The sequence below is a fragment of the Rhinatrema bivittatum genome, chromosome 1 (genome assembly GCF_901001135.1).
Source record: "Rhinatrema bivittatum chromosome 1, aRhiBiv1.1, whole genome shotgun sequence".
In the NCBI taxonomy this organism is placed as follows: Eukaryota; Metazoa; Chordata; class Amphibia; order Gymnophiona; family Rhinatrematidae; genus Rhinatrema; species Rhinatrema bivittatum.
Window position 1 is genome coordinate 564,776,454 of NC_042615.1, and position 26,984 is coordinate 564,803,437.

General features: G+C 44.9%; 1 protein-coding gene across 4 annotated transcripts in view; it reads left to right on the top strand.

Annotated features, from left to right (window-relative positions):
- GOLM1 (golgi membrane protein 1) overlaps positions 1-26,984 on the top strand; it is a 190,225-nt gene that overhangs the window by 86,763 nt on the left and 76,478 nt on the right. For all 4 annotated transcript variants that reach the window (XM_029617189.1, XM_029617183.1, XM_029617196.1 and 1 more), the window contains one exon: positions 21,462-21,516. In XM_029617189.1, coding sequence (XP_029473049.1) covers positions 21,462-21,516 — 55 coding nt within the window. The remainder of the gene's footprint in view (positions 1-21,461; positions 21,517-26,984) is intronic.

Genomic DNA, 26,984 nt, shown 5'->3' on the forward strand with positions numbered 1-26,984 from the left:
GGAAATATAATGGCTCTAGTGATCCATGGTTTGGCCACACCTTGAGTATTGTGTGTGATTCTGATCATTGCACCTTTAAAGTGTAGCAGAGCTAGAAAAAAATAGTCGTCAAACATGATTATGGAAATGGATCAGCTTTGTTATGAAGAAAACCAGAAACAGATTGTCTGTTCAGCTTGGAGAAGAGACTAATTAGAGGGGATATATTGAGGTTTTCTGATTCTTAAGAAGTCAACTTGTCTAAGAAATATACTGGATTAACAGACTGAACAAGTTGTTGGTGTAGGAGAGGTTCAAGATGAACTCCCTTCAGACAAGTCTTCCTTTCATGCAAGTGCTCTGGATCTGAAGGATACTTACACTCACATTCCCACTCGTCCTGCCCATTATATATTCCTGAGGTTTGTGGTGTAGGGGTCACACATACCAAAACAAGATTTTTTCCCTTTTGGCTTCTCTGCAGCCCTGAGTTTGTTCACAAAATGTCTTGCAGGAAGGCTGCATGTTCTCATATCTGGAAGATTGGTTAGTTGGTAATGGGTCTGTCTCGTTCAGGAGCTCTGAAGTCCCTTAAAGATCATATGGCTCCTCCAGTCCCTGGGTTTCCTGGTCAGCTTTGCCATCAAACCTGGTTCGTCTCACAGAATTCAGTTCATGGGAGTCTGGATAGATGGGTAGAAATGTTTTTACCCTGATCGAAAGAGCTTTATTACCTGGTTAGTTCTCTCCTTTAATAGGACCGAGAGTTAGCAAGGTCAATCCTATTCCATCTTGGGCACATGGCTTCTGTGATGCATGTTGTGCCTCCTGACTTGTCTGTATGTGCCTTCAATGGGCTCTCTGGAGCCAGTGGGATCAATTCTGTCAGCCATTATCCCACCAGATTTCTGTGACCCTGGGATGAGAGCATCCCTGTAATGGTGGACGAATCTGGAAGTTCTAAATGTGAGTCTTGCTATAACAAGAGGCCAACTGCGGGAGCCTTGTCATCTTGATACGCCTCAACTCTCTTCAGCAGCAAAGATACTGCCAATCTCCTTCCCCCAATGCCATTGGTCCTGCTTTCCTAGCCACGTGTGCATGTCACATTCACCTGATATTGGCCCCACCGTAGGGAACCTAGCCACAGGGCCAGCCTGTGACGTCAGGCAGGGGTTGTTTTGCTCTTGCGTCCTTTTATGCCCTTGCCTCAGCAACAGGCCCTCTTGCCCAGTATGTATGTGTAACGATTTTTAAAAAAAGGCTTGGACATGTTCTAAAATAATTACCTAGATATACTTTGGTTTCTCTATCTCTTAATTCTTGGGGAGAGCAACATGAAACAGACTTTTATATTGGGATCTGTTAGGTACTCCAAAGTGACCCTGTCTGGTTACTGTTGGAGACAGGATGTTGGGCTTGATGGACCATTGGTCTGCCCCAGCATGGCATCCCATATATTTTTATGGGACATGCTTGGATTAATAGCATTCAGGCTGAGTTTGTCTGCTTTGCATACCACCCACGCTGAAGGGACTGAGCTATTAGATCTTGCTATTGTCTTTTTGAAAGAAAAAAGGGAATTCAATGTTCAATAGGTAACCATTATGTTAAAGAGGGGATCTCTTCCATATTGTACAAGAGCAAGCTTGTATCTTATGCCTTAAGAGAAGGTATTAGAACAATTGGATCAGCTGGAAAAAGGGATGATAAAATCCTGTACTTTTTTTTAAGCAAGTGGGCTGTACCTTTTCATGTGTGTGTGCCAAAGTTTATGCGCAGACTATAAAATGTCAGTTAATCATCTCAGAGGTGGAATTGTGCCTTCTTGTCTTGTTTGTACAGTTAGAGGGTGGAGTACTGTATTAAAAATAGACCTGATGCCTACCTATCAACAGACTTGATTGGCACCAGAGGCATAGTATCTCCTTGCAGTGACCAACCCAAAGGGCATTTATCAATTTACTAGACTCTTTTGAGATGGTGCTGTGCCCCAGTAGTCAGCCAGCATGTCATAGATAAACTCTTGGGTCCTGAGTGATTTTTTTTGTTTTATTTTAAGCATTCTATATATTTTGGCAATGCATGTAAAATTGTCATGGCAATAAAGTAATCTGAATCTGATTGGTTATCTTGATATTTTGGGAATGGGCCATTCCCACCAAGAACATCTGTTTTTATTTATTTATTAGCTTTTATATATCTACATTCGTGGGTACATCATGCAGGTTTACAATATAACTGAAGGAGGAAAATACAAAAAACCAGGGTGGGGGGAGGGGAGCAGATAGGAAGAGAGGGAAAACAGGAAGAGGGAGAAAAAGAACAGTACCTGATGGAAAACAGAAGAACATAATATGTAACATCGCAAATTATACACTCAAAGACACTGTTTATAACCTTATACACTATATATAAATTATACATTCCAAAAAGCACTATATACAACAATATACATTATCTTTAACTAGTACATACAGAAGACACTATATATGACATACAAATTATACGTTCAGGAAAGGCAACTATATATAGTCTAGCAGGTTGCTATAGGGAACGGTAGGGTTTAAGGACAGGGGAAGGGGGTGGTATATAAGGGGTAAAATAAAAAGGGGGGTATATAAGGAGGTGTAGAGATATGGGAGACAAATCAGAGTACAATTAAGGAATAAAAGAGAAGGCTATAAAGTACGGTAATGACCAAGGGCTCTTTCTCTGAAAGAGTAGAAGGAGCAGGGGGACTACGTAAGATCTGAGTCAGGGTAGGCCATTTTTAAAGAGCCATGAGGGAAAAAACTCTTCCCTCCACCCAGACACAGATGTCACTGTCTCATAAAACAAATCTATTTGTTTGATACCAAACTATTACAGGATCTGCCCCTGCCTAGCAGCTTCAGCACAGCTGGCAGAACAGAGAACATGGAGCCGCATTACAAAAACTAGAAGGGATCCTCTCTATCTCATTATAAACATCATTTCACTGGACCTGATAAGTAGCTTCCTCCCTCCTGCTTAGTGCTTGCTCTCCTGGCCTGCAGCTTAATTTGGGTGGTTACAAGATCCCTGTCACCCACCTGCAAGACTTTATAATCTAAGGGGATCATTTTTCAAAAGGATTTCCAATGCTTAAAACTGGGTTTTTACACTTGTAAATGCACTTTACACATGTAAGTGGGCTTTTGGAAATTGCTGCAATAGTAGTACATTTGCACATGTAACTCCATTTAAAATGACCTCCTCTGTCTGAGGCTCAGGCCAGTTGATTTGTTTGCTCACAGGCTCTGAGTGATGGAAGTGAGCTGGTATCTGCTCGTGTGGTAAAGGGGGACAGGATTGATTTCCCCAGATTCCCCAGTTCTCTATTCTGACCACAAAATTGCCCATTTTCTAGTTTATCTTTTTGCTGGATGTTTTAAAAAGGCCTGAAGAAGCTGTATGTTCTAGTATTTGATTGGTGTGGGCTTAGTTTTTGTTTTGTTGGGTTTTTTTTAATGTGTCACAAGAAGAAAAAGTTAATTTACAGCTGCTTCCTCTTTGGTATTGTGACTTGTAAATCATTAAGCAGAGGTTGATTGAGTGGAAGGCTTGGCATGTGCTTTTTTCTTGGTTTTCATAGTCTACTTTTCTTCTTGTTTTGTCCTCTTATGTTAGAGCCCTTTCATGTTGCATTTTCAGCATTTGGTATGCGGTAGATTTCACAGTTTCTGTTCAGAGAGTTGCATGGGATATTGATAACAGTACAGTAGAGTAGTGTTTCCCAACTGTGGCTCATTGGTGTGCCTTTTGGACCTGATCAGGCGTGCCACGGGAAAGTCATCACCACCTGATGCACAGATCCAGGCCAGCACATGGGCTCTGCTTTCAGCACCTTACAGCAACAAGAGACACCAGTGGTAGCTCAAACTTGTAGGAGCTCCTTTCTGAGAATATGTGTAATACATGCCTACTCTTCTTATTTACAGCATAAGTCCTGCCAAGGGGTAATTACTGGGCAGCATGCAAGACCTGCTTTGTGCAGCACACACCACCACCTCATCTTCATCTGAGTTCTCAGTCTTATCCCCAGGCTGATTGAAACGGGAAGAGTGTGCACTGAGCGTTAGATGTCACTACTTTGAGCATTGGGAGTGGCAGCTGCATGTGGCAACCAAGGAAATTAAGTGAGCCAACTGCCTTCCCCACACCAACTTCTCCTGCACTTGTATATGGAGGGAGCTGCTCCATTCTGATGGGTTCATGTGTGTCTTTCTTCCCTTTCTTCCTTTGTTTCAAAATTTGGAAGAGAGACTGGTGGGGCATCAGTGCTTTCCCATCTCTTCTTTTGGCCATGCAAGGCCTCTCCGTGTCTGCACTGCTCACTGGCATGCCACATAACATTTTTATTAATGTGGGTGGGCCTTGAGCATGAAAAGGCTGGGAAAAACTGCAGTAGAGCACAGAGAAACCTGGGGATTAAAGCTTAACAGGTCCAGCAAACATTTGCAGTGTTTACTCAGATATATGAAAAAGACAGTTCTATCCACAGCCTTTCATTTCATCAGTGTCTTTTATGGTAAAAATAATCTAAGGCAGGCCTTGACAGAAATTCTTTGGATCTAGGACAGAGGTATTTATTTCCAGACTTATGTACCTCACGATCAGAAAATCTGGGCAGAGCAGTTCACAATAAAATAAAAATCCACATAAATACAGCAGTCATAAAAACGATAAAACATCTTGAGCCAGTAACCAACGTATTTACATATACAACTGGGCACTTCGGAATAACCATGCTCTATCTTCTTTCTGAATGACAAATCATTGGTATCCAATTTAATATCCAGTGGTGCCGAATTCCATAGTGGTGGCCCAAATACTGAGAATATCCTACCCTCCTGACCTCTTTCACTGCAGGCACCTGGAACCAAGGCACCATGGGCTAAACGTAAGTTAGAACTTGGATAGTATCTCCTCATTAACTTCTGTAAATCTCGTACCTTCTTCCTTGGCCATCTTAAAACATTAATATCATGGTCTTAAATTTAGCCCTTTCCCAAATAAGGAGCCAATGCAGTTGATTTAATAACAGCCTAGCGCTTACATTCCTGTGGGCAAGTAAATATCAACCTGGCCACCATGTTCTGAATGACCTGAAGCTGCTGAGTGGTCTTAGTGGGAATGCCTGCAAAACACCCCATTGCAGTAGAAACCTAGAAATGATGGCAGAAAAGGTCCAGTGGTCCATCCAGTCTGCCCAGCAAGCTTCCCATGGTAGTATCTGCTGTGCCATGCAGGTTACCCTCATGGTTTGCTTGACGTGCTTTGCTTATGGACTTGGCCGTAGAAGCAGTCCTGTGTGTTTTCCTTAATGTCTGCACATCAGAACCCCAGACAGTAAAATAGTCATGGCTCATGTCTCCGAATCCAAATTCCTCTTTCCTTTCACTCCCCGCCCCCCCCCCCCCTTTCAAAGCAGAGAGCGATGTTGTATTTCATCAAGGCACCACAATTCTGAACACTGGAAGGCTCAAAACTATAAATCTTCAATTGGTGAAACTTTAAAAATACCCTTCACACTATCAAACAGAGAGAGAACTCAAGACAACCTATTATCAAGTTTACTACTGCATGAAGAAAAGTGCACCAATTTGCAGGACCTGTGAGAGCTTTTGCAGAAACTGTTTCCTTTTCAGCTGTGTTGGCTTAGCCAAATCTGGGAAGACGCTAACTTTCAGGCCCATAAATATTTCTTAACGATGTCGGAAGAACATTTTCGAAAACCATTCCTTGTCTGATTCCAGTAGAAAAGCAACAAAGTTGAAGGTTTAACCTGTTCACTTTGAGTTGTTCCTAAGATTTTTGTAATGTCCAAATCCGAAATCATAGGTGTTAATACTTGTAAACCATTTTGAGATGTAATATTCTTTTTAAATGGAGGGATATAATAAATTCTGGAAACCAGAGGTATAGTTTGCTCTGGTATTTTCAGTATCTCCAACTAGGATTTCCTCCACATATCTTTGGGAAAATTTATGAACCTAAGGTTCTTATTTTTACTCTGATTCTCAAGCTGTTCTATCTTGTTGGATAACTGATTTTCTTTTATAACACTCTGAGAAATATTAGAAACAGCCTTCATTTCTTCCTTCAAGGAAGAACAAGTTTCCTTATTTTTCTTAACAGCATATTCCACTTTTTTCAGTCTGGAATCCATACTTGTAACCATATCCTTAACCAGTTTTAACTGTTGAAATACATTTTCATTAAGAATTTGAATCTCTTCCTATATGGATTCTAGTGAAATTACTTCAGGCCTTACCAGGTCTTTTCTGGTCAGAACAAACAGCTCAACTTCTTCCCCCATTAACTGTGGCAAAACCACGCTGTCGGTAGCTTCCCTGGGTTCAGCAGAAGCCCTTCGGGGCTCCAATCCTTCAAGTTGCTCTTTTCTCCCTTTTCACCCTCCGATAATCCATGAGGGTAGCTAGGGTAGTGAACCTCTGCCAGGTTATCTGGGGCCCTTCAATCCTCCAGGGACAGAGATGTTAGTGAATCCTGTAAGGCGACAGGTACTACTTTCTCCTGCTCACCTGACTGTGAGCAGACTCCCAAGGCCGTAACCTCCCAGACAACATGAGCGTCCATCGGACCTATAACTTGCAAGGTAAGAGGAGCGGTCTAAGACCCGCACTCCCGTGCGCTCAGTTTCCTCCCGGAGTGCGGCATTGTTCTGAGTTGCAAGAATAGCAGGAAATTTAAGATCCGACGGAGCCCCGCTCACCAGCGTCTTCACAGAGCTGCCATCTTGGATCACCCCCTATTTTCCATTTTCTTTCTGTGGAGGGGAGCTGAGTAAATCTGGCTCCTAATGCACTGATAGGAGCATGTAGTGTGCTGGCACCCCATACTCTTCCCAATAGCTGCTCCTGCGGTGATGTGGCTATTGCTGCTTTGCTTCACCTATCATTCTGGCCCAGGTCCCACCAGTCTCTTATTCCTACTTGCTAGTTCTCTCTCTCTCTTGCTCTGTATTTTTTTCTCTCTCGCTCTCTCTCTCTCCCTTTCTCTCTCTTGCTCTCTATTTTTTCTCTCTCTCTCATGAGCAGAGAGGATGTTAGATACTTAGACTCTATGGTCCCTCCACTTCGTCTACTCACTCTGTGAGTTTGGGCAAGTCATTTTATCAAAATCCTTGATATGAGAGCTAAAGATATGTATATTCTAAAAGAGAGACGAGAACACACAAAACCTTTTTCCACTGGAAAATATGTTCTAGAACAAAATGTCTTCATATAAAGATCAAAGGCAATAGACACAGGAGTGACATCTGACAATATTACTTCACAGAGAGGGTAGTAATGTATAAAATGGCTTTATTTAAGAATTGGTGGAAGCAGTAACAATAGCAGAGGTAAAGGATAGGATAAGCACAGAACAAAGGTCCTTGGTCACAAGAAAGAAACAGACAAGCCTTAAATCAGCTGGGATCCATGGCATGCAACAGTTTGGACAAACTGGATAGGCCCTGTAGCTCTTATCTACAGCTGTATTTGTTTATATTTATTGGAGAGCATGTAGTCTCAGATACGCAAGTGTGCAGCTTAACTTTCTAGAGGACAACAAGATGGCAGTCCTTACATGTAGGTGATGACATCTAATGGAACCCAGCCCAAAAACTTATGTTAAAGATTCTAGAACTTACTGTGCCTCCCCAAGCATGCCATGCATCCACACAGAGGCCCCTCAGTATTTTTTTTCTGAGGTCATATCTTGTGGGTTTTGGGGTAGTGGGTTTTTTTTTTTGGGGGGGGGGTTGCCTCACTACTTCTGCTTCCAGGTTTTCGGAATTTTTTCTGGCAGCAGGATAGCTTTTTACTCGATAGTTCCCTAGGAACGTTTTTTGAGCTTTCTGTTTTTTCCATGGGGGTGTGCGATCTATGCTGGGGGGTGGGCAGGGAAACTGTTCCATCATGATCATAGTTTGACTGATAAAGAATGAAAGCAAACATATCTAGCGGGTTCCAGTGATGCTGCCACTGCACCACGACTGTCTCTCACGGATCCTCATGATAAATGTATCCTGTACCTGAGGATATCATATGATATCCATGGGTGTCGCGAATATATAATCATGACCCAGAAGAGCTACCGGCATGGTTTTGGAACTAATAGAAAAACATTTTTGGTACTAGACGACCAAGCCATCAACACAGGAGTCGTCAACATCGAGGGACCTCCGAGGTAGTGTCATCAGCATGAGGTCTATTCCCTCATACTGGTGCACATTAGGGATCCTGGGAATGAGCCATCATCTGGCTCTTCCCACTCGAAGATGCAGGATTCCAAATCTTCAACAGCAGCACTGAGAGAAGCTGAAAAGCATTCACATCTGTCTGCATCGATGCCTGGAGTGGAGACTCTGGCCCCTGCTGAGAACCCCTCTAAGCAGTCCCTTGGCCAGAAAAGCTTATCTTACCAGAAATCCCAGGACTCACAACAGCCTCCAGTGGTCCTGGTGTCATCCACCAATACCCCTCTTGGTTCTGAGAAAGATGTAGCCACCCTTCCTGCCTCCCATTCAGAGTTGACCTAGTTGGATAAGAAGATTTAGCAGGCCTTGGAGAAGATGCCGCAGGGCCTTGGTCCTGCAGCATCAAGGGCATGAAGCAGGCTTCCCAATGACAAGGCGGCAGCATCATTGCTGGGACATTGCTGATTCCCAAAGGGGCATTGGAGGAGGGGGGGGGGGGGTCAATGACCATGCCCCATTGTTGTTTTCCAGCTCCTGGGGGGAGATTTCCCAGTCCATCAAAAATCATCTGGATCCAGGCCACCCAAGAGCACCTCCCGTGGGGATCTGAATATTCATAGGGGTATGGCTATAAATCCGGTGACTCCTCTAAAGAGAGGAGTCAACAGGTCTCACCTTCAAACCCTCTCCTCCACCAAAGAGAAGGAAGTCTTCGCCTCCAGCTCTGAGGGGACCTCTCCTTAACAGATTTTGTCAGGCAAAGTTCATTCCATTTACTTTACAAACTGAGGATGAAACCATAAACATATTGAGTATTCTTCAATTCATTGGAGCCCCCAAGGAGTTTATGCAATCCTAGTCCACAAAATTCTTCAGAAGGTACAGACGAGAATGTGGGAGAACCCCTTTCTATGGCTGCCATCAGCAAGAAGGCAGACATGATTGATCTCGTCCAGAAGGCTGACAGATTGAATAAAACATCTGCTTCACCAATCTGTGGTGACCAAATCCACTTTCAAAAAGGTCAAGAGAATTAGGACTCATTCCTCTGTGCCCTCAGGGAAAGGAGTTCAGGACTCTGGACACTCTTGGGAGAAATAGTTCCCGGGAATACCTGCTCCATGCCCGCATAGCATCCTACCAACTCTCCATGGGCCATTACATGTGGACATACTAAATCAGATGCAGGGAGGAGGGAGGCAGTCAACTTCCTCAAAAACAGCATGATACCCTGTAGTCACTGGTGGACAAGGGTTTGGAATGCAGAAAACACATGGTCCATTTTGACCTTTGTTTTTTTAACCGGCTTCGAGAGACTCTGCTGTGGAGATTTGACACCCGCAGACTCCCCAGGCTGCAAGCTTCATATCCATCCATCAGTATAGGAAAGACTCGCTGATGTGTCTTGCACAGGAGAGAATCTCTGTGGTGAGAGGGTGATGGATGGTGGTCATGCATATCCAATAATGTTGCAATGTTCCACCAGCTCTCCGTTGGCACTCTAGACCCAACATCCATATCTAAGAGGCCCAAGAGTTAGGCAGAGGAGACACTATCCTCCACCCCCTCTGTCCCATTCCCTATGTGCCAGTCATCAGCAACAGCAGGCCCCCTAAGCCTCAGACAGCAACCCAGTCAACACCTGGGATAATGTTTTGACTGGATTATGGAGTAACATAGTATCCCAGTATCTGTGCAGGAGGGCATTCCTGTTGGAGGCAGGCTGAAATTTTACATAACTGGCCCAGTGCAATTTCAGACGCACGGTCCTCAGCATTGTCAGAGGGTACAGATTACATCTATTTGTTATCCTGCCAAATTAAACCCTAGTTGAGGTTATTTGCCGTATCATAAACTGCTGCAAAAGGAGCTCTCATCCCTCTTACAAGCCAATGTGGTTGAGTCTATTTCACCAGGGGAAAGGAAATATTTCCTGACACCTTTGACCGAGATTTTAAGGGTCTGCTGTACACATATCCTCACAACCCACTAGTTGTGAAGACTCTGAAGTTCAAGGAAGACAGTGGAACTATATTCTTAACTCTCTTGGCCAAGACTGATCTAAAGTAGATCCTGGAGAACGACCAAGCTGGTTGACAAGACTGTAAATGGGAATGGGGTAGACACAACTCCTTTTACAGAAGAGAATGTATGGGAAGAGCTAGGAAAACTAAGTGTACAAAACCATGGGGCTGGATGAGAGAAATCCTACAATACTTCTAGGGTTCGGATGTCTTGACAGGTTTGCTGAAAGACGTGTTCAATAGATTCCTAGAAATGGGAGTGTTGTTGCAAGATTGGAGAAGAGCAGTTATGGACCCACTTTACAGGAGTGGTAGCAGAGAGGAGGCTGGAAACTGCAGACCTGCTAGCCTCACCCTGGTGGTGGGGAAAATTAATGGAGAAAATAGTTAACTATCTACAATCCAGTGAGTTGCTGGATCAAAGGCAGCATGAATTCACCAGGGGGAAGTCCTGTCAGACAAATCCTGATTTTATTTTATTTTTTTGATTGGGTGACTAGAGAATTGGATTGAGGAAGAGCACTCTGTGACTTACTTGGATTTCAGAAAAGTTTTGATGTGGTCCCGCAAAGGAGGTTTGTGAATAAAATAAGCTTGGGAGTTGGCACCTTGGTAGAGTGGGTTGCAAACTGATTGACAGGAGACAGCGGGTAATGGTAAATGGAACTTAGTTTGAAGAGAAAACTGTTAAGTGGAGTGCCACAAGGATCGGTATTTGGACCGGCTCTGTTCAGTATCTTTGTGAGCCACATTGCAGAAGGGATAGAAAGTAAAGTTTGCCTATTTGCGGATGATACTAAGATCTGCAACAGAGTGGGCACGCCTGAAGGAGTAGAGAATGAAAAGTGATTTAAGAAAGCTTGAAGAGTATTCAGACTTGGCAGCTGGGATTCAATGCCAAGAAGTGCCAAGTCATTCATCTGCGATGCCGTAATCCTATCTGTAAAAAAAAGCCACAGAGAAAGGCAACAAAAATGATAAAGGGGAAGGAAAAGCTTCCTTATGGAGAGAGGATAAATAGATTAGGGCTCTTTAGCTTGGAGAAGAGACAGATTTATAAAATCATGAGTGGGAGGTAGAGTGGGTAAATAGGAAACAGTGATTTTATCCTTTAAAGTAACTCTAGGAATAGGGAATAAAACATGAAACTAGCAACCAGCAGATTTAAAATCTAGGAAGTATATTTGTCACAAAGTTCACAATCAAGCTATGGAATCTGTTGCCAGAGGTTGTGGTCAAAGCAAGTAACATAGTGGGCTTCAAAAGAAGGTTGGATACGTTTCTGAAGAAAAAGTCCATAAACAGAATAAGGGGGGAAAACTCTCCAGGTAGTTGTGAATGAAGGACTCTTGGCCATCAGATCCCAGCCCTGGTTCCAATTAAACTGGGAGCCAGAATACAGCAAATTGCCAGGTAAAGAGAACAAAAAAAATTCCAGGCTTCTGGTGCTGTGCAGTATTCTCTGGTCAGATTGCCTTTTCTGGACTAGCAACATTAGATCAGTATTGCCTAACCTGATCAGGTGTGCCATGGGAAAGTCACCACTACCTGATGCTCAGATCCAGGCCACCATCTGGGCTCTGCTCCCAGCACCTCCCAGCAACAAGAGAAAAGCAGTGGTGGCTCGTAAACGTGTAGGAGCTCCTCCTTCCTGAGAACATGCACCATCATGCATGCCTCCTCTTCCTAGCTATAGTATAAGCCCCAGAGGGGGTAGTCATGAGCCCTGTTTTGTGTAGCATATACAGCACCACTTCATCTTCTGAGTTTTTCCAGCCTCTGTCTTATCCCCCAGAATAAATGAGATGGAGAGCATGCACAGAGTACTAGGTGTGACTCGCCCTAAGGCCAATGCGCTATGCACCTTTCTGCCTGCAGTTCGGCGCATGTTTTCTGTGCACAAACCTTACTACCGATGCAGCAAGAAGTTTTGTTTCTAAACGGGAGTACTGCTTAGGGCCCTCCCATGCAAATGAGGTCATTAAGCAGCACTTCGAGATGCGGAGAGTCTGCATCTGGCCAGTGTACCTTTTTTAGTGCAGGAAACTTAACTCTTGGTCAGAGCTGGTTTCCAGTTACACTGTGCTGATGCTTAGCCCCCCTCCCCCCCCCCCACAAAAAAAGGGGGGGGAAATGTATTAAAAAAAAAAAAAAGTCCGCGGATAAGTCTGTTCTTATCTAGCTAAGTAGCGGCTGACACTGCTCATCTGGATAAGTACTGACTTATCTGGCAGTGGCTCTCCAGTATTTATCCAGCCAACTGGGTAGCCACTGACAGGCCATCATTTATGGCCTGTCAGAGTTGCCCCCCCCCCCCCCCCCCATTCCTGCGTTCAAATGTGTGTTGAACCTGTGCCATATACACATTTTACTCTTAAACGTGATTTATTTGGGGTTTTTTTTGGTTTTTTTTTTTTTTAAATTCCCAATGCATTTGCATATCATTAGCTTACTGCATCAGGAGTTTAAAATTTAAATTAATCTGGGAGTTAGAAATGAGCGCTAAAAACAAGCGCACAATTTAATGCCCAGACTACTGCATCAGCTTGTTTCAGTGTTGAGCAGCAGTAAAGAAGGAACTTCTGGCTCCTCCTTCATGTAGCAACCAAGGTAACTGAACCAGCTGTCTGCACCAGACCCCTCTCCTGCAGCTGGTCCATCATGATGTCTTCACCTCCTCTCTCCTTTTGTTTAAAAGATTGGAAGACTGATGGGGCTTTCAATTCTTTCCTAGCTCTTCTTATGGCTGCATTTGGGCCTCTTTTTGTCTGTACTCTCTGCTCCATGGAGGTGGCTGTGCCACAAAGATTTTTTCTAATGTAGGTGTGCCTTGGCCTGAAAAGGTTGGGGGAAACACTGGATTAGATCATTTATTTATTTATTTATTTATTTATTTAATTTCTTTTCCTATACCGATGCTCAAGACTAGGTCTTATCGTACCGGTTTACAATGTAACTGAGGGGAAACCAATTAACATCAAGGTAGAAAGTAAAGTTACATTAAACAGGGAGCATAAAACCTGGGCAATGGAAGACAGTACAGAGTTTAAACTAAGAAACAATTAGAGAGAGATAAATATATAAATCAACAAAAAACTGTAAGATACAAAAACATAGGGTTATCCTAGGCAGTTATTAGCCTGGTATGTCCAGAGGGAGAGGAAAGGGGGGGGGTGGGGGGGGGGGGAAGGGATTGGGGAGGGGTGGGGGAGTGAGAGTCAGTGATGGTTGAGGAGATCCTTCAGCGGTAGGCTTCTGCGAACAGCCAGGTTTTCAATTTCTTTCTGAAAGTTGAATGGCATTGTTCTTGGCGTAAGTCTTGTGGAAGTGAATTCCAATGTAGTGGACCTGCTGTTGAAAGAGCTCGCTTGTGAATAGTGTTGTGGACCGATGATTTGTTGGGGGGGGCCTTGAGCGAACCTTTGTAGGCAGTTCTGATCTCAAGATCATGTGGGTTTCTTTGGGGTTTTTTAAAATTGCTGTTCATGTTTTTATCATATTTTCTCTTGTCAGCATTAGAAAATGAGACTCTCCTAGTACTTTGTGTTTTGCACAGCACAGGAAATGTATTTCAGATTCTGTTACGCATGCAGTGCAACACTGGAGAATCAGGCTTCTTGGTTTCCAGTTCATAACAACTTAGTAAATGATGGTAACTAAAAACCAAAATGGCCCACCCAGTTTGCCCAGCAAGATTAGGGTTGTAATTGCTGCTCCGTACAGGTTACTCTGAGTTTCCAAGCTGTAAAAGCAGGTGATTGCCAGAGCTCTCCCCCCTTCCAATTTTATTCATGTGGTGCCCAGAAGGCCCACCCTGGCTGTAGGAGCGCACAAGCCACATGAGAGAACTTGATCAGACTTTGTCCGCAGTAAAGTAAACAGGCCTGTAGCTAAAAAATACTTTTACTGTAAGATATGGCCAGATGGGTGCCTTGAATGCATCACTGGCTGGTTGTAACTGCCGCCCTGTGCAGAGTACACCCATGCAGAAATGTTTCACCAAAATTACCTTGGTTTTTCCTTTCCATCTTCCAGTCACTGGGGAATCTTTGTGTTTTATCCCAGTTAAGTTTGCACATTTATGTTTCTAATTTGTGATTATTTATTCTGTATTTGGGGAGAGCCTCTGTCTTGTGAGTGTGTGACTGAAGTGAAGGATTCTGTTGATATGCAGTTTGTGTGTTTGGATCTACAGCAGTCCGGATTGATTGATTGTTTTTTGTTTTCCAATCTGCATCACCCAATTGAAGATGTAATATTTGTACTGCTAGGTGAGGTTTTGCCGCTGGTGTCCTAGGTCGATGTTTGCTAACCAGATTGCCTTCAGATTTGATCTGGTGTGCCATGGGAATCACCATTACCCGATGCTTGGATCCAGACCAGCATCTGGTCATTGCTTTCAGCACCTCGCAGCAACAGGGAGTCACTAGCGGTGGCCCTTAAAATATGGAGGAGCTCCTTTCTGATAACACGCGGAATCATGCATGCTGCCTCTTCGAAGCTAACAGCATGAGTCCTAGTGGCGATTAATGGGCAGCATGCAGGGCACAGAGAGCTGGGCCACGATTTGTGTAGCACACTCAACACCTTAGCTTCTCCAACCCGAGTCGTCTCCTTCGAGTCCTTCCAGCCTCTGTCTTATCTCTTGCCTGACTGAGATGAGGCGCGTGCACTGAGCACTGGATGTGACCGACTTCTGAATGCTGGGAGCTGCACGGTGGAAGAGATGCGGCGGTCCAAGGTAAGTAACAGAGCCAGCTGCCCACAATCGCATGACCACCTCCCTTCTCCTGCACTTGTATATCGAGGTCCATCGTGACAAGCATCTAGGCTTCCTTTTCGTGTCTTAAAATTTAGAAGAGGGACTGGTGGGGGTTTTCACTGCTTCCCAAGCTCTTCACTTAGCCATATGAATCTTGTCCATGTCCACACTGCCTGCTCCATGGAGGGCTGGTGTGCAACACACTATTTTATTGTAGATGTGCCTTGAGCTTGCAAAGGTTGGGAAATGCTGTCCTACTTGTTAAAGGTGTTTTGGTGTTGCAGTTGTGCCACATATATCTGAGTGGTTTTCCAGGAGTTTGGGTTGCGTCAGTGTGCCTGGTAGTTGGAGGTATTTTGTCTCACTGTCACTGAGGTAACACCCAGAATTTGAGTATTTTTGTCTGAGTAGTGAAGCGAAAGACCAGCTCAACCTGGTGTTACCTTGTTGGGACTCCAACAGTACAAACCGTGCATCTGCTGTCTTATTCAGAGCACGTGTACAGTACTGCAGCACTGTAAAACTGAGTGTTGTGGGTTTTGTGTAATGTTTGGTGCAGTGTAGAATTTGGGGGTCAGCTGCTTCCCAATTTGACCACTGATTTTAATCCAGTACTAAATTAGTGTATATGAAGCACATTGCAGAGCTGAACAAAGGATGTACATTTTGAATCAAGCAGAATTTTTCCAATTTGTTTTTTTTTTTGCTTGGATAACTTTGGCTGTCCAGACTGTACCAAACTGTTTACCAGTATACATATTGTGTTGCAAGACAATGAACAATGGTGATATGTCATCTGATGGCAAATTCTGCTGTCTGTTGACCTAGGTGTTCACATGCTAGTGTCCCTCTGTACTGATGCAAGATATTTGCTATGCTAACATTTTGTGTATTAAAGCATGTGCACCAACATTTTTAGTAAAGGATGCATTTCTTAGTAACACAGAAAACCATTGTTTTGAGGCAAATGCTAAGCACTGCAAGCTTCCCCTTCAGTTAGATCCCCTAGTGGTGTTGCGTGTGTATGGAGCTTTCACAACCAGAGCCATTGGTGCAGTGAGAGAGATCGGTCTTTTTGAAGTACAAAAAGGAAGTGCATGTGAGTGCAAGATCTTAGCCTTTAAAGGGGCTGCTTTCAAGGAGCAGAGGGAAGGGAGTGACTATGGGTGGGCAAAAAGCAGGTAAAAGTCCAGGTTGCTAAGATGCATCAATCCCAGAGGAAACAGCAGGGTTGGGGGACATAGAAATAGGCAGGAAAAGAAGGGGAACAATTTTGCCGCTGAGCAGGAAAAGGATCCATAATGTCCATTTTTCATTTCATTTATTAAAATTTATTAATCTCTTAATGCAAAATAGGTCTAAGAGATTTACAATAAAACATACATAAAACAATTTAATTACATCATATACAAAACAATAAAACAATGAACAATTCTTCAATAAACATCAGGACAGAATAAAAAAAATCCCAGGAGGTAGTCTGTATTAAACAAAAATTATCAGGAACATGACTTAACAATCATCAAATATTCAGACAGGAATTGTGATGGGGAGTGGGGATTAGTCATAGTGGTGCCTCACTGGCGCAAGAAGCCGCAGGTACAGCTTGAACAGGTTTGCTCGGGCGCCATTGGCTGTGAGATGCCTGGGCTGGTTACAGCCATGGACACTTTAGTGCCTGAGACCCCAGTAGAAGACAGGGCCTGAGCAGTGAGCATTGATGTTTTTAACGTTTACTCAAACCATGGTAGCTGTGATCTAAGGAAGGACATATAGAAGTGAGGTGAGGCAAACAGCACGGGAGAGGCTGTTAGAGAAAAGATGACAGACCATATGGCCCATACAGTCTGCCCATCTGTCCAATTTAGCATTATAATTCTCATCACTGACAGGCCGATACAGTACAGTGCGCTCCGGAGCGCACCGTTAGCCTGCTCTTGGACGCGCGTTTTCCCTTACGCCTTATTCAGTAAGGGGAGGAAAACGCGTGTCCAACCCGTGGCACCTAATAGCGCCCTCAACATTCCCTCAACATGCATTTGCATGTTGACAGCCCTATTAGGTATGCGCGCGAGATACAGAAAGTAAAATGTGCAGCCAAGCCACACATTTTACTTTCAGAAATTAGCACCAACCCAAAGGTCGGCGCAAATTTCTTCCAGCACCGGGAAGTGCACAGAAAATGGGTAAAAACTGCTTTTCTGTGCACCCTCCGACTTAATATCATGGCGATATTAAGTCGGAGGTCCCGAAGAGTAAAAAAAAGGTTGGAAAAAAAAATTTGAATTTGGCCCGCGGCTGTCAGGCCGAAAACCGGATGCTCAATTTTGCCGGTTTCTGAGCCTGCTGACAGCCGCTGCTCCTGTCAAAAAGGAGGCGCTAGGGACGCGCTAGTGTCCCTAGCGCCTCCTTTTGCTCGGATCTACCGCCGGACCTAATTTAAATATTCCATCGCATGCACCGGCGAGTGGTTGGTGCGCGCGCCGGAAGTACGCCTGCTCTCCTGCAGACTTACTGTATCGGCCTGTTAGTGAGAGATCCCCTGTATGTATCCCCATACTTTCTTGAATTCAGATCCTGTTTTTGTCTCCACCACTTCCACAGGGAGGCTGTTCCACACATCCACCACCTCTCTGAAAAGAAAAATTTACTAAGGGGCAGATTTTCAAAGGCTACGCACGTAACCCGAGAAAATTTGCCCCTGCGCACGCCGAGCCTATTTTGCATAGGCTCGGCAACGCGTGCCGGGGCGTGGCGGCGGATCGAGGCAGTCCGGGGGTGGGGTAGATGCTTCGGCCCGTGCCCGGGGCATGGCGTGCCGGCACGCGCAAGTTACGCCTGCCTTGGGCAGGTGTAACTTTCAACAAAGGTGGGGGGGATTTAGTTAGGGCTGAGGGGTGGGTTAGATAGGGGAAGGTGGGGGGGGGGGGGCGGAGAAAAAGTTCCCCTCCAAGGCCGCCCCGAAATCGGAGCGGCCTTAGAGGGAACGGGGAAAGCCATCGGGGCTCGGTACGTGCAAGGTGCACATGTGCGCACCCCCTTGCGCGCGCCAACCCTGGATTTTATAATACGCGCGTGGCAGCGCACGCATGTTATAAAATCGGGCGTAGATTTGTTTGCGCCGGGTTGCGCGAACAAATCTACACCCACACATAAGTTTAAAAATCTGGCCCTAAGATTACGCCTGAGTTTACCCCCTTTGAGCCTCATCTCACGACCCCTCGTTTTAGAGCTTACTTTCCATTGTAAAAGGCTCACCTCCTGTGTATGGAAACTTTTGAGATATTTATTTATTTATTTGTATGGCTTTTTATACCGAAGTTTGGTGCTGGCCTTCACTCCTGTTTACAGGTATAACGATTTACATGAAATATCGAACTATAAATACATTGATAGCTTTTATCAATATTATCTAGCAGTTAACATGGTAAAATTGGTAACTGATTAATAACTTTGGTAACTGAGTGTGATGGCGCATGCCTTCACTCTGTATGGCAAGTATAACAATGGTTTATATAAACGGTCAAACACGGTTTACATCGATTTCTGTGGGAGAGTGATAAAACAAGAGTTTTTTTAATGAAACAGTTTAACTATGTGCCTTAGTCCTGATGAGGGGATGCTTTCAAGAACAGATTTCATGAACAGTCTTATTATATACAGTAGATAATGGTGGGGGGATGGTTTCGTATTATAGCAGTTTGATTATAGGGGTTGCATAGATTGTGTAGCGACATATTGAATATATTTTATAGGTGGGAAGCTACTAGTTAACGTTGAGAATAGTTGGTTGTAATGGCGAGCATAAAGTGTAGGGAGAGTTTTAGAAGGGAAAAGATTGTTTCACGGAGATTATTTTCTTGGTTAGGGTAGTGTCAGGTTGAGTAGTTTATCCTATCCCATCTTTGTAGGCTTGTTTGAATAGCCAGGTTTTGAGTAGTTTTCTGAATATTTTTGTGTTGCTTTATAGTCTTAGACTTTCTGAAAGAGTATTCCAGAGACGTGGTCTAGCTATTGAGATTGCTCTTTTTCTTACAGTGGTAAGTTTTGCGGTTGTGACTGATGGGATCTCTAGCTGTGCTTTGTTTGTTGATCTGGTATTACGTTGAGTGTTGCGTTTTTGGATTAGGGTGTTAAGGCAAACAAATTCACTGTTGTGGATTGAATCGTGAAGGATGTTTAGAACTTTGAATTCTATTTTTTTTTTCAACAGGTAGCCAGTGCAGCTCTTTTAGAACAGGGGAGATGTGATCTGTTTTGTTTTGTTTTTTTGACTGGTGAGGATTCGAGCAGTGGCGCTCTGTAGTATTTGTAGCGGGCGTGTGGTTGATTTGGGTAGCCCTTATGAGTGAGTTGCAATGGTGGATGCTTGAGAATATCAGGGATTGCAGAATGGTTCTGAATTCTGGTTGGCTTAATGGTGGTTTGAGGTGTTTGAGAATTAATAGTTTGTGGAAGCCATCTTATTTTTGTTGCTGTGTTTTTTGAGGTTAAGCTCAGGGTCAATCCAAATTTGAATGTCTTTCATATTTCCCCTATCTCTCCTTTCCTCTATGGCAGGGATGGAAAACTCCAGTCCTCGAGTGCCATAAACAGGCCAGGTTTTTAGGATACCGCAATGAATATGCATGAGATAGATTTGCATACAGTGGAGGCAGTGCATACAAATGGAGGACTGGAGTTCACCATCCCTGATCTATGGGTATACAAGCTTAAATTTTTGTTTATCCCCATATGCTTTAGAATGACGGCCACTGACCATTTTAGTAGCCACCCTCTGCACCAACTCCATCCTGTTTTTATCTTTTTGAAGGTGCGGTCTCCAAAATTGTACACAGTATTCCAAGTGAAGTCTCACCAGGGACCTATACAGGGAGGGGCCTTAGTAGCAGCATTCATGGAGAGGGAAGCTGCTGGGCAACCGCCTTACTAGTTGGAGTAGTTAGCCCATGCAACTTGCATCTTTCTAAGTCCCAGCCCTTTGTTGGTGGGGGTAAATTGATTATAGCAAGCTGTTGGGTAAAATTGGATTGTGCATTTCATGTAAGACTAAATAGAGCTGCTGTGACTGTCTTCATCCACTGAATAAAGCAGCTCGTGTGCTTCTGGAATAGTGTGGTTGTCTGGTATGCCCAACACACTCTACCCTCCCCTTGCCCCTTACACCAATAGAGGGTATGGCATGCCCAGGTCCAAGTAATGGTGCTCTTCTATGGACTTTAGTAGTTGCCTATTGTCTCTTTTCAATAGGTTTCCTTTCAAAGATTGTTTCTTTGACTGGTCTTTCTGTAATCGGAAGCTGCCACCCCCTGTCTGCCTGACTATGCTGTTCTCAGTGGCACAGGAGGCTGCTTTTCTCTGGATACAATGTGCAGCAGACTTCAGCTGTCCTTTTCCTTAGAGTTTGGCTCTTGTTCTCACTGAGGAAGATGGATGATCTTTTAGGCCAAGGAGATTGCTCTCTTTCTATCCAGAATCTGTGATTTTGAAGAATTGTCTAGATTGTAGGGTGAGGGGCCTTCTTCAGGACCTTGAAAAATGGGTCAGGACAGTCTCTCCATGTCAGAGCTCACGGCTGACCATCTAGCAGTCAGGCCCCAGACCTCCTGTAGTTCCTCCTGAGACCTGCAATAACACAGCACACTTAGAGATAAATGTGTAGTATAATAAGATCTGCTGGGTGCACGAAAGTAATGGCCACCTAATATATACGTAATGGGTTTTTTCCTCTAGGTCCAACTAAATATAATTACGATAGATGCCAGAACAGGGGTGCATCTCTGGAGCTCTAGATTTACTTCAGCTACTTGAGCAAATTTTTATTCAAGGAAAATGAAATCCACCAGCGAGAACAGGACTATGATGTTGGCACCTTTTTTATAATAGGTACGAGTTCATGGGCAGTAATTGGTACTGTGATTGTTGGCTCTGGTGAAACATTTAGGATATTTTATACAGTGTATAACAGTGAAGGATGAACAGGACTGTCCCTGGCATGGCCTAAATGTGTCCGGGCAGAGGGGTTGACATGGCTGCAGGACAGGGCTATTGCAGTCACTTGAATCCCTTTGGTGTTTAAACCTACATGCACAACTGTAAATAACCTCCCTTAACAAGGTTTCCATACCCCTGGCAGAATTTAAGATGTGTAGCATTTTAAGAAAACATGAGTGATCAGACAAAACACATCTGTTTTTAATGTGTTTCAAATTGTACTATTCTGTGATGCATAATAGTTTAATCATTAAACATAGCATTAAGGGAAAAAAAGAAAATAGTATAAAGGAGTACTTGCAGAGATCTATGAATGCCTGCTGCTTTTCTCCTGACCATCAGTTGCTGCTGGATATCTGTACTGTGTAAGGGCCTTGTCCCTATTGGTGGTCAACTGGTCAAGATGGTGTTTGTGCTGGGAGGTTACACTGCAGCTCACTGATTTTTCTTTTTTTTTTTTTTTCCATAACAGGTATTTTTAGAGAGCAACCTCACATCGAAGGAAAAAATTATCCAGGCCCTGCAAGGTAAGGATAACTAGACACTAGATTGCAAACAAATTAAGGAAAGGCTACAGAAAGTCTCAAACTGAGCATAGATCAACCTTTGCTGTTTTAATTCCTGCCCAGAGAATTTAACAGGGGACAGTAAAAATGCTGTTCCCTTTACATACCCAGATCAGTACAGACTCCTGGGTTTATTCATCCATGCCAGCAGATGGAGACAGAGAAAGTAGAGCACACTGCTTCATAATCACTGGTACCACCCGCAGTTCCTCAGTATTTGCTTGTCTCCAGCAGATGGTGGCTGGAGAAAAAACCTGCAGTTTCTCACAGGACAAGCAGAATGGTAGTCCTCACATATAGGTGCATCATCAGGATGGAGCCCAATCACGGAACACTTTTGTCAAAGTTTCAAGAACTTTGACTGGCACCTACTGTGCATGCCGGGCATAGCACCAACCCTTCAGTCTTCTTTTTTCCGCACAGCAGTAGCCACGCGGGTTAAGGAGCTCTTCAGAGATTCCTGACAGGAATTTTTCTTCACGGAACTTCATCAAAACTTTCAAAAAATTTTTTACCCCTTATCGATATCTTTGCTCCACGGTCGAATGGTAAGTTTTTTACCTGCTTGCGGTCGATTCCCCTCAAGTTTTTCCCTCGCTGCCTACTGGCCATCAACCGCACCATGGCTAAATTTTGAGGACATGGCGTCTAGTTTCCATCTGTGCCCTGACTGCCCTCAAATGATGTCCATCACCGACCCTCACACAGTCTGTGTGATGTGTTTGGGCTCCAGCCATGATGTCCTTACTTGCACCAAATGTGCCCAAATGACACCAAAGGGTTGCAAGGCTCGGCTGGAGAAGATGGGACTTCTCTTTCGGCCAAAAAACCCCGACTCCATCGATAGCTTAGATGTCGTCTGAACCAGTGCCGTCTTTCGCATCAGCACTGGGAAACCGCCGCTGCCCAACTGGCTTCGACTCGCGGGTGTCAACCCCCCTGTTTCTCCTCAGGAAAAAGACAGAGGAGAACATCGAGAAAAACACAGACACCGCCATCGTAAAGCTCAGGCCACCGATACAGGCAAGTCCTCTGACGTCTGAGCCACCAACAAAGAAGTCCCGAGCAGAAAAGGCCCCATCCTCTTCTGTCTCTGGGTCACAGAGGCGTTCTCCACCTGGATAGGTGCCGGGATCCGCGATTCCACTTTCACCGGTGGACCCTCCGGCTACGCCAGTGCTGCCTCCTGCTCCGGAACCGGGTATCCATGCCCCAGGTTTCCGTTAGGAATTGGATCGGATGATCCAAGAGGCCATCGTTAAAGCACTCCAGGGGTTCAAACCTCCATCGATGCCGGTTCCTGCTCCGGCCACCGATCAGATACCCATGGCACTTGCACCGCTATTGGCAAGAATGGGTAACTTTATCTGTGCCCTTCCACCGGTGGATCCAAAAGAACCGATGGCCCCGATTCCTTCCTCACCCATACCCTTGTCATCGGAAGAAGAAGAAACACAGATCTCCATTCTGCCCTCCGGAGTGCTACCACAGACACATCCATCGATGTCACAGATTCCATCAGTGCCTTCCTCGATGCCTTCGATTCCACCTTTAAGGCCATTGATGCCTAGGCCCGGACCTTCCGGAATAACAAATGACAAAAAGGCAGAATGGCTGAACACAGCCCATCGTGTACACGTCCCTAATAGAAACCTGAGATCAGCAAACAAAGCCCTGCTAACTATTCCCTTGGTAAAAACAGCCAGACTACCTCAAGTAAGGGATAGGGCCCTATCCCTAGCAGGACCTATAATATGGAACACCATGCCTTTAGAAATCAGAATGCAAAGAGGCATCAAAACATTCAGAAAAAGTTTAAAAACATGGCTATTTAAGCAAGCATACCACAAAGAGAATGGAGAGTAGAATCCAGGGAAATGTAGGATGCGGTCAGCAGAACTCCCACACACACACACACCAGCTTACTCGAATTGTGTGTATTTTATTATTAGATTGCATCAACATAGAACAAGATTTAAGTGTTAATTTATCTTATAGCTGTTATAGTTAGAAGTAGACATGACTTATCACTACCACTAAGTAATATTTAATTTGAAATTGTGTTAGTATTTTTTTTGCACCTATTTAGTTAACATAATCTAAAGCAAACATGCTATTATGTGCCTTATTGTGAACCGTTGTGACGGCAGCTAGCTTAACGACGGTATAGAAAAGATTTTAAATAAATAACACCGCTACTTCCTTCTGATGAACATATGGGAGCTTGTGATGAGCCATACAATCCCTGGACCGATGATTCGTCCCAGGATTCAGATCTGCCTTCTCAGCCCTATCCTCCTGATGAAAGGAAGCATTCTCCTCCAGAGGACTTGTCCTTTATCAACTTTGTAAAAGAAATGTCTGAAACAGTTCCATTCCAGCTTCAGACTGAAGAGGACTCCAGGCATCAGATGTTGGAACTTCTCCAATTTCTCAATGCTCCTAAGGAAATCATGTCTGTCCCTATTCATGACATCCTCTTGGACCTTTTAAAGAGAAATTGGAAGCACCCCGGCTCTGTGGCACCTGTCAGCCATAAGGCAGATGCCACCTATCTAGTTCAGTCAGCCCCTGGCTTCCAGAGAGCTCAGCTAGACCATCATTCAGTGGTTGTGGAGTCAGCCCAGAAGAGGGCACGATGCTCCAAACCCCACTCTTCCATTCCCCTAGGAAAAGAACAGAAACTTCTGGATGCATTTGCAAGGTGAGTATTTCATGGTTCAATGCTTCTCTCGCATTGCTTCCTATCAACTGTACATGACCCAGTGCAACAGGGCCCTGTTTACGAAGATTCAGGAGTTTGCTGAAGCCTTACCTCTGCAATTCCAGGACCAACTTCATGCCCTAGCACAAAAGGGTCTAGATGCTGGCAAACATGAAGTGCGGTCGGTGTATGACCTCTTTGACACTGCCTCCAGAGTTTCAGGAATTAGTGCGAGAAGATTGGCCTGGCTAAAGTCTTCAGACCTCAGACCAGAAGTTCAGGACAGGTTAGCTGACTTGCCCTGTGCTGGGGATAATCTTTTTGGAGAAAAGATTCAAGAAGCAGTGGCGCAGCTCAAGGACCACCAAAAGACTCTGCGCCAGCTCTCCTTGCTGCCTTTTGATCTCTCTTCCTCTTCCAAAGATCTTTTAGGAGAGACTCCAAGAGCAAGTCTACCAGTAAAGGAGCTACTATCCCCTGGCATCCAGGGGTCAACCTTCTAAGCCTTACCAAAATGGCCAATCCAGGCAACCTAGAGTACAGAAGTCAAGCCAGCCCCCCAGCCAGGTCTAGCGTCTGGCTTTTGACTCCTTTCTAGAGAGCAGTACCCAGCCTCCACTTCCGACCATTTCCCGTCGGAGGCTGGTTGTGCCACTTCTCCAATCATGGGATACAGTCACCACAGATCAGTGGGTACTCGCTGTAATATCCCAAGGTTACCACCTCAACTTTCTCTCTGTTCCACCAGATTCCCCACCTCGGCTGACATGGGGAACATCCGACCACTCCTGGAGCAGGAGGTTTCCCTCCTCCTCCAGTCCCAAGCAATAGAACCAGTGCCCCTCTCCCAACAGGGGCAGGGGTTTCTATTCCCGGTATTTCCTGATACCAAAAAAGTCAGGTGGTGTTTGCCCAATACTGGATCTTTGCACCTTAAACAAATACCTACAAAGAGAAAAGTTCAAGATGGTGACCTTGGGTTCTCTTCTTCCCCTTCTCCAAAGGGAAGACTGGCTCTGCTCTCTAGACCTCCAGGGTGCCTACACACACATTTCAATTACTCCATCACATCGCAGATTCCTGCAATTCCTAGTAGGCCCAAAACACTTCCAATATCTAGTGTTACCATTCGGCCTAGCATCTGCCCCACGAGTCTTCACCAAGTGCCTCATAGTGGTAGCTGCCTTTCTCAGGGGAAGACGTGGACACTGACTCCTATCTCGACGATTGGTTGATCAGGGCTCCCACTCAGGAAACTGCACTGACGTCCCTACGTCTTACTTTGCATACTCTGATCTCCCTAGGGTTCCTCATAAACTATCCAAGTCCAGGCTAGTTCCCTCTCAAACCCTATCGTTCATAGGGGCCGACTTGAACACTTTAAAAGCGAAAGCTTTCCTACCTCAGGATTGAGCTCACTCTTGCTTCTCTGGCCCATCGACTGCAGTCTCGACAACACTCAACTGCATGTCACTTTCTGATCTTACTGGGTCATATGGCCGCCTTGGTGCATGTCACTCCCATGGCTCGCCTTGCCATGAGTACTGCAGTGGACTCTAAAATCGCAGTGGACTCAATCTTCTCAGCCAATGTCCACCATTGTCCACATCACCAACCAGCTCCGCTTATCGCTGGCTTGGTGGATAAACCAATCCAATCTTCTTCAAGACCTTCCATTTCAGGCTCCAGAACCTCAAATAACCTTGACAACAGATGCCTCCAACTTCGGCTGGGGTGCACAAGTTGCAAACCTGCAAACTCAGGGCATTTGGTCTCCAGAGGAAGCCAAACACCAAACAAATTTCCTGGAGCTTCGTGCAATCAGATATGCTCTCAGGGCTTTTCAGGATCACCTTTCCAACCAGGTAATCCTGATTCAAATGGAGAACCAGGTGGCCATGTGGTACATCAACAAGCAAGGGGGAACGGTCTCCTACCTCCTGTGTTAGGAATCTGCACAGATATGGGCAGAAGCCCTTTCCCACTCGATGTACCTCAGGGCCACCTACTTGCTGGGAATGGACAATGTGTTGGCAGACAAGCTGAGTCGCACCTTTCATCCGCACGAGTGATCCCTCAACCCCACGGTAGCGGACTCAATATTCCAAAGTTGGGTTTACCCTTACATAGACCTCTTTGCATCAATTCACAACCGCAAAATAGGGAACTTCTGCTCTCTCACTCGCAGCCAACATCTTCATCCAAGAGACGCTTTCTCCCTCTCGTGGGCCAGCGGTCTCCTTTATGCATACCATCCACTTCCACTCATTTCAAAGACTCTCGTGAAGTTGCGAAGCGACAAGGGACTAATGATTCTCATAGACCCTCATTGGCCACGTCAGGTCTGGTTTCCAATTCTCCACGACCTATCAGTACACCGGCACATTCTTCTGGGGAAGGACCCACTTCTGATCACTCAGAACAACGGCTGCCTTTGTCACCCCAACCTCCAGGCCCTCTCCCTGACTGCCTGGATGTTGAAAGGCTAATACTTCAACCTCTTAACCTTTCAGAGCCGGTTTCCCATGTCCTAGTAGCTTCATGACTGCCTTCCACAAGGCAGTCTTATCGTTACAAATGGAACAGGTTTACGGTATGGTGTACTTCCATGTCCATCAATCCCTTCATGTGTTCCACACCGAAGTTTCTGGACTATCTCTGCACCTGTCAGTCAGGTCTCCAAACTTCTTCTATCAGGGTACATGTCAGTGCAGTAGCCGCCTTC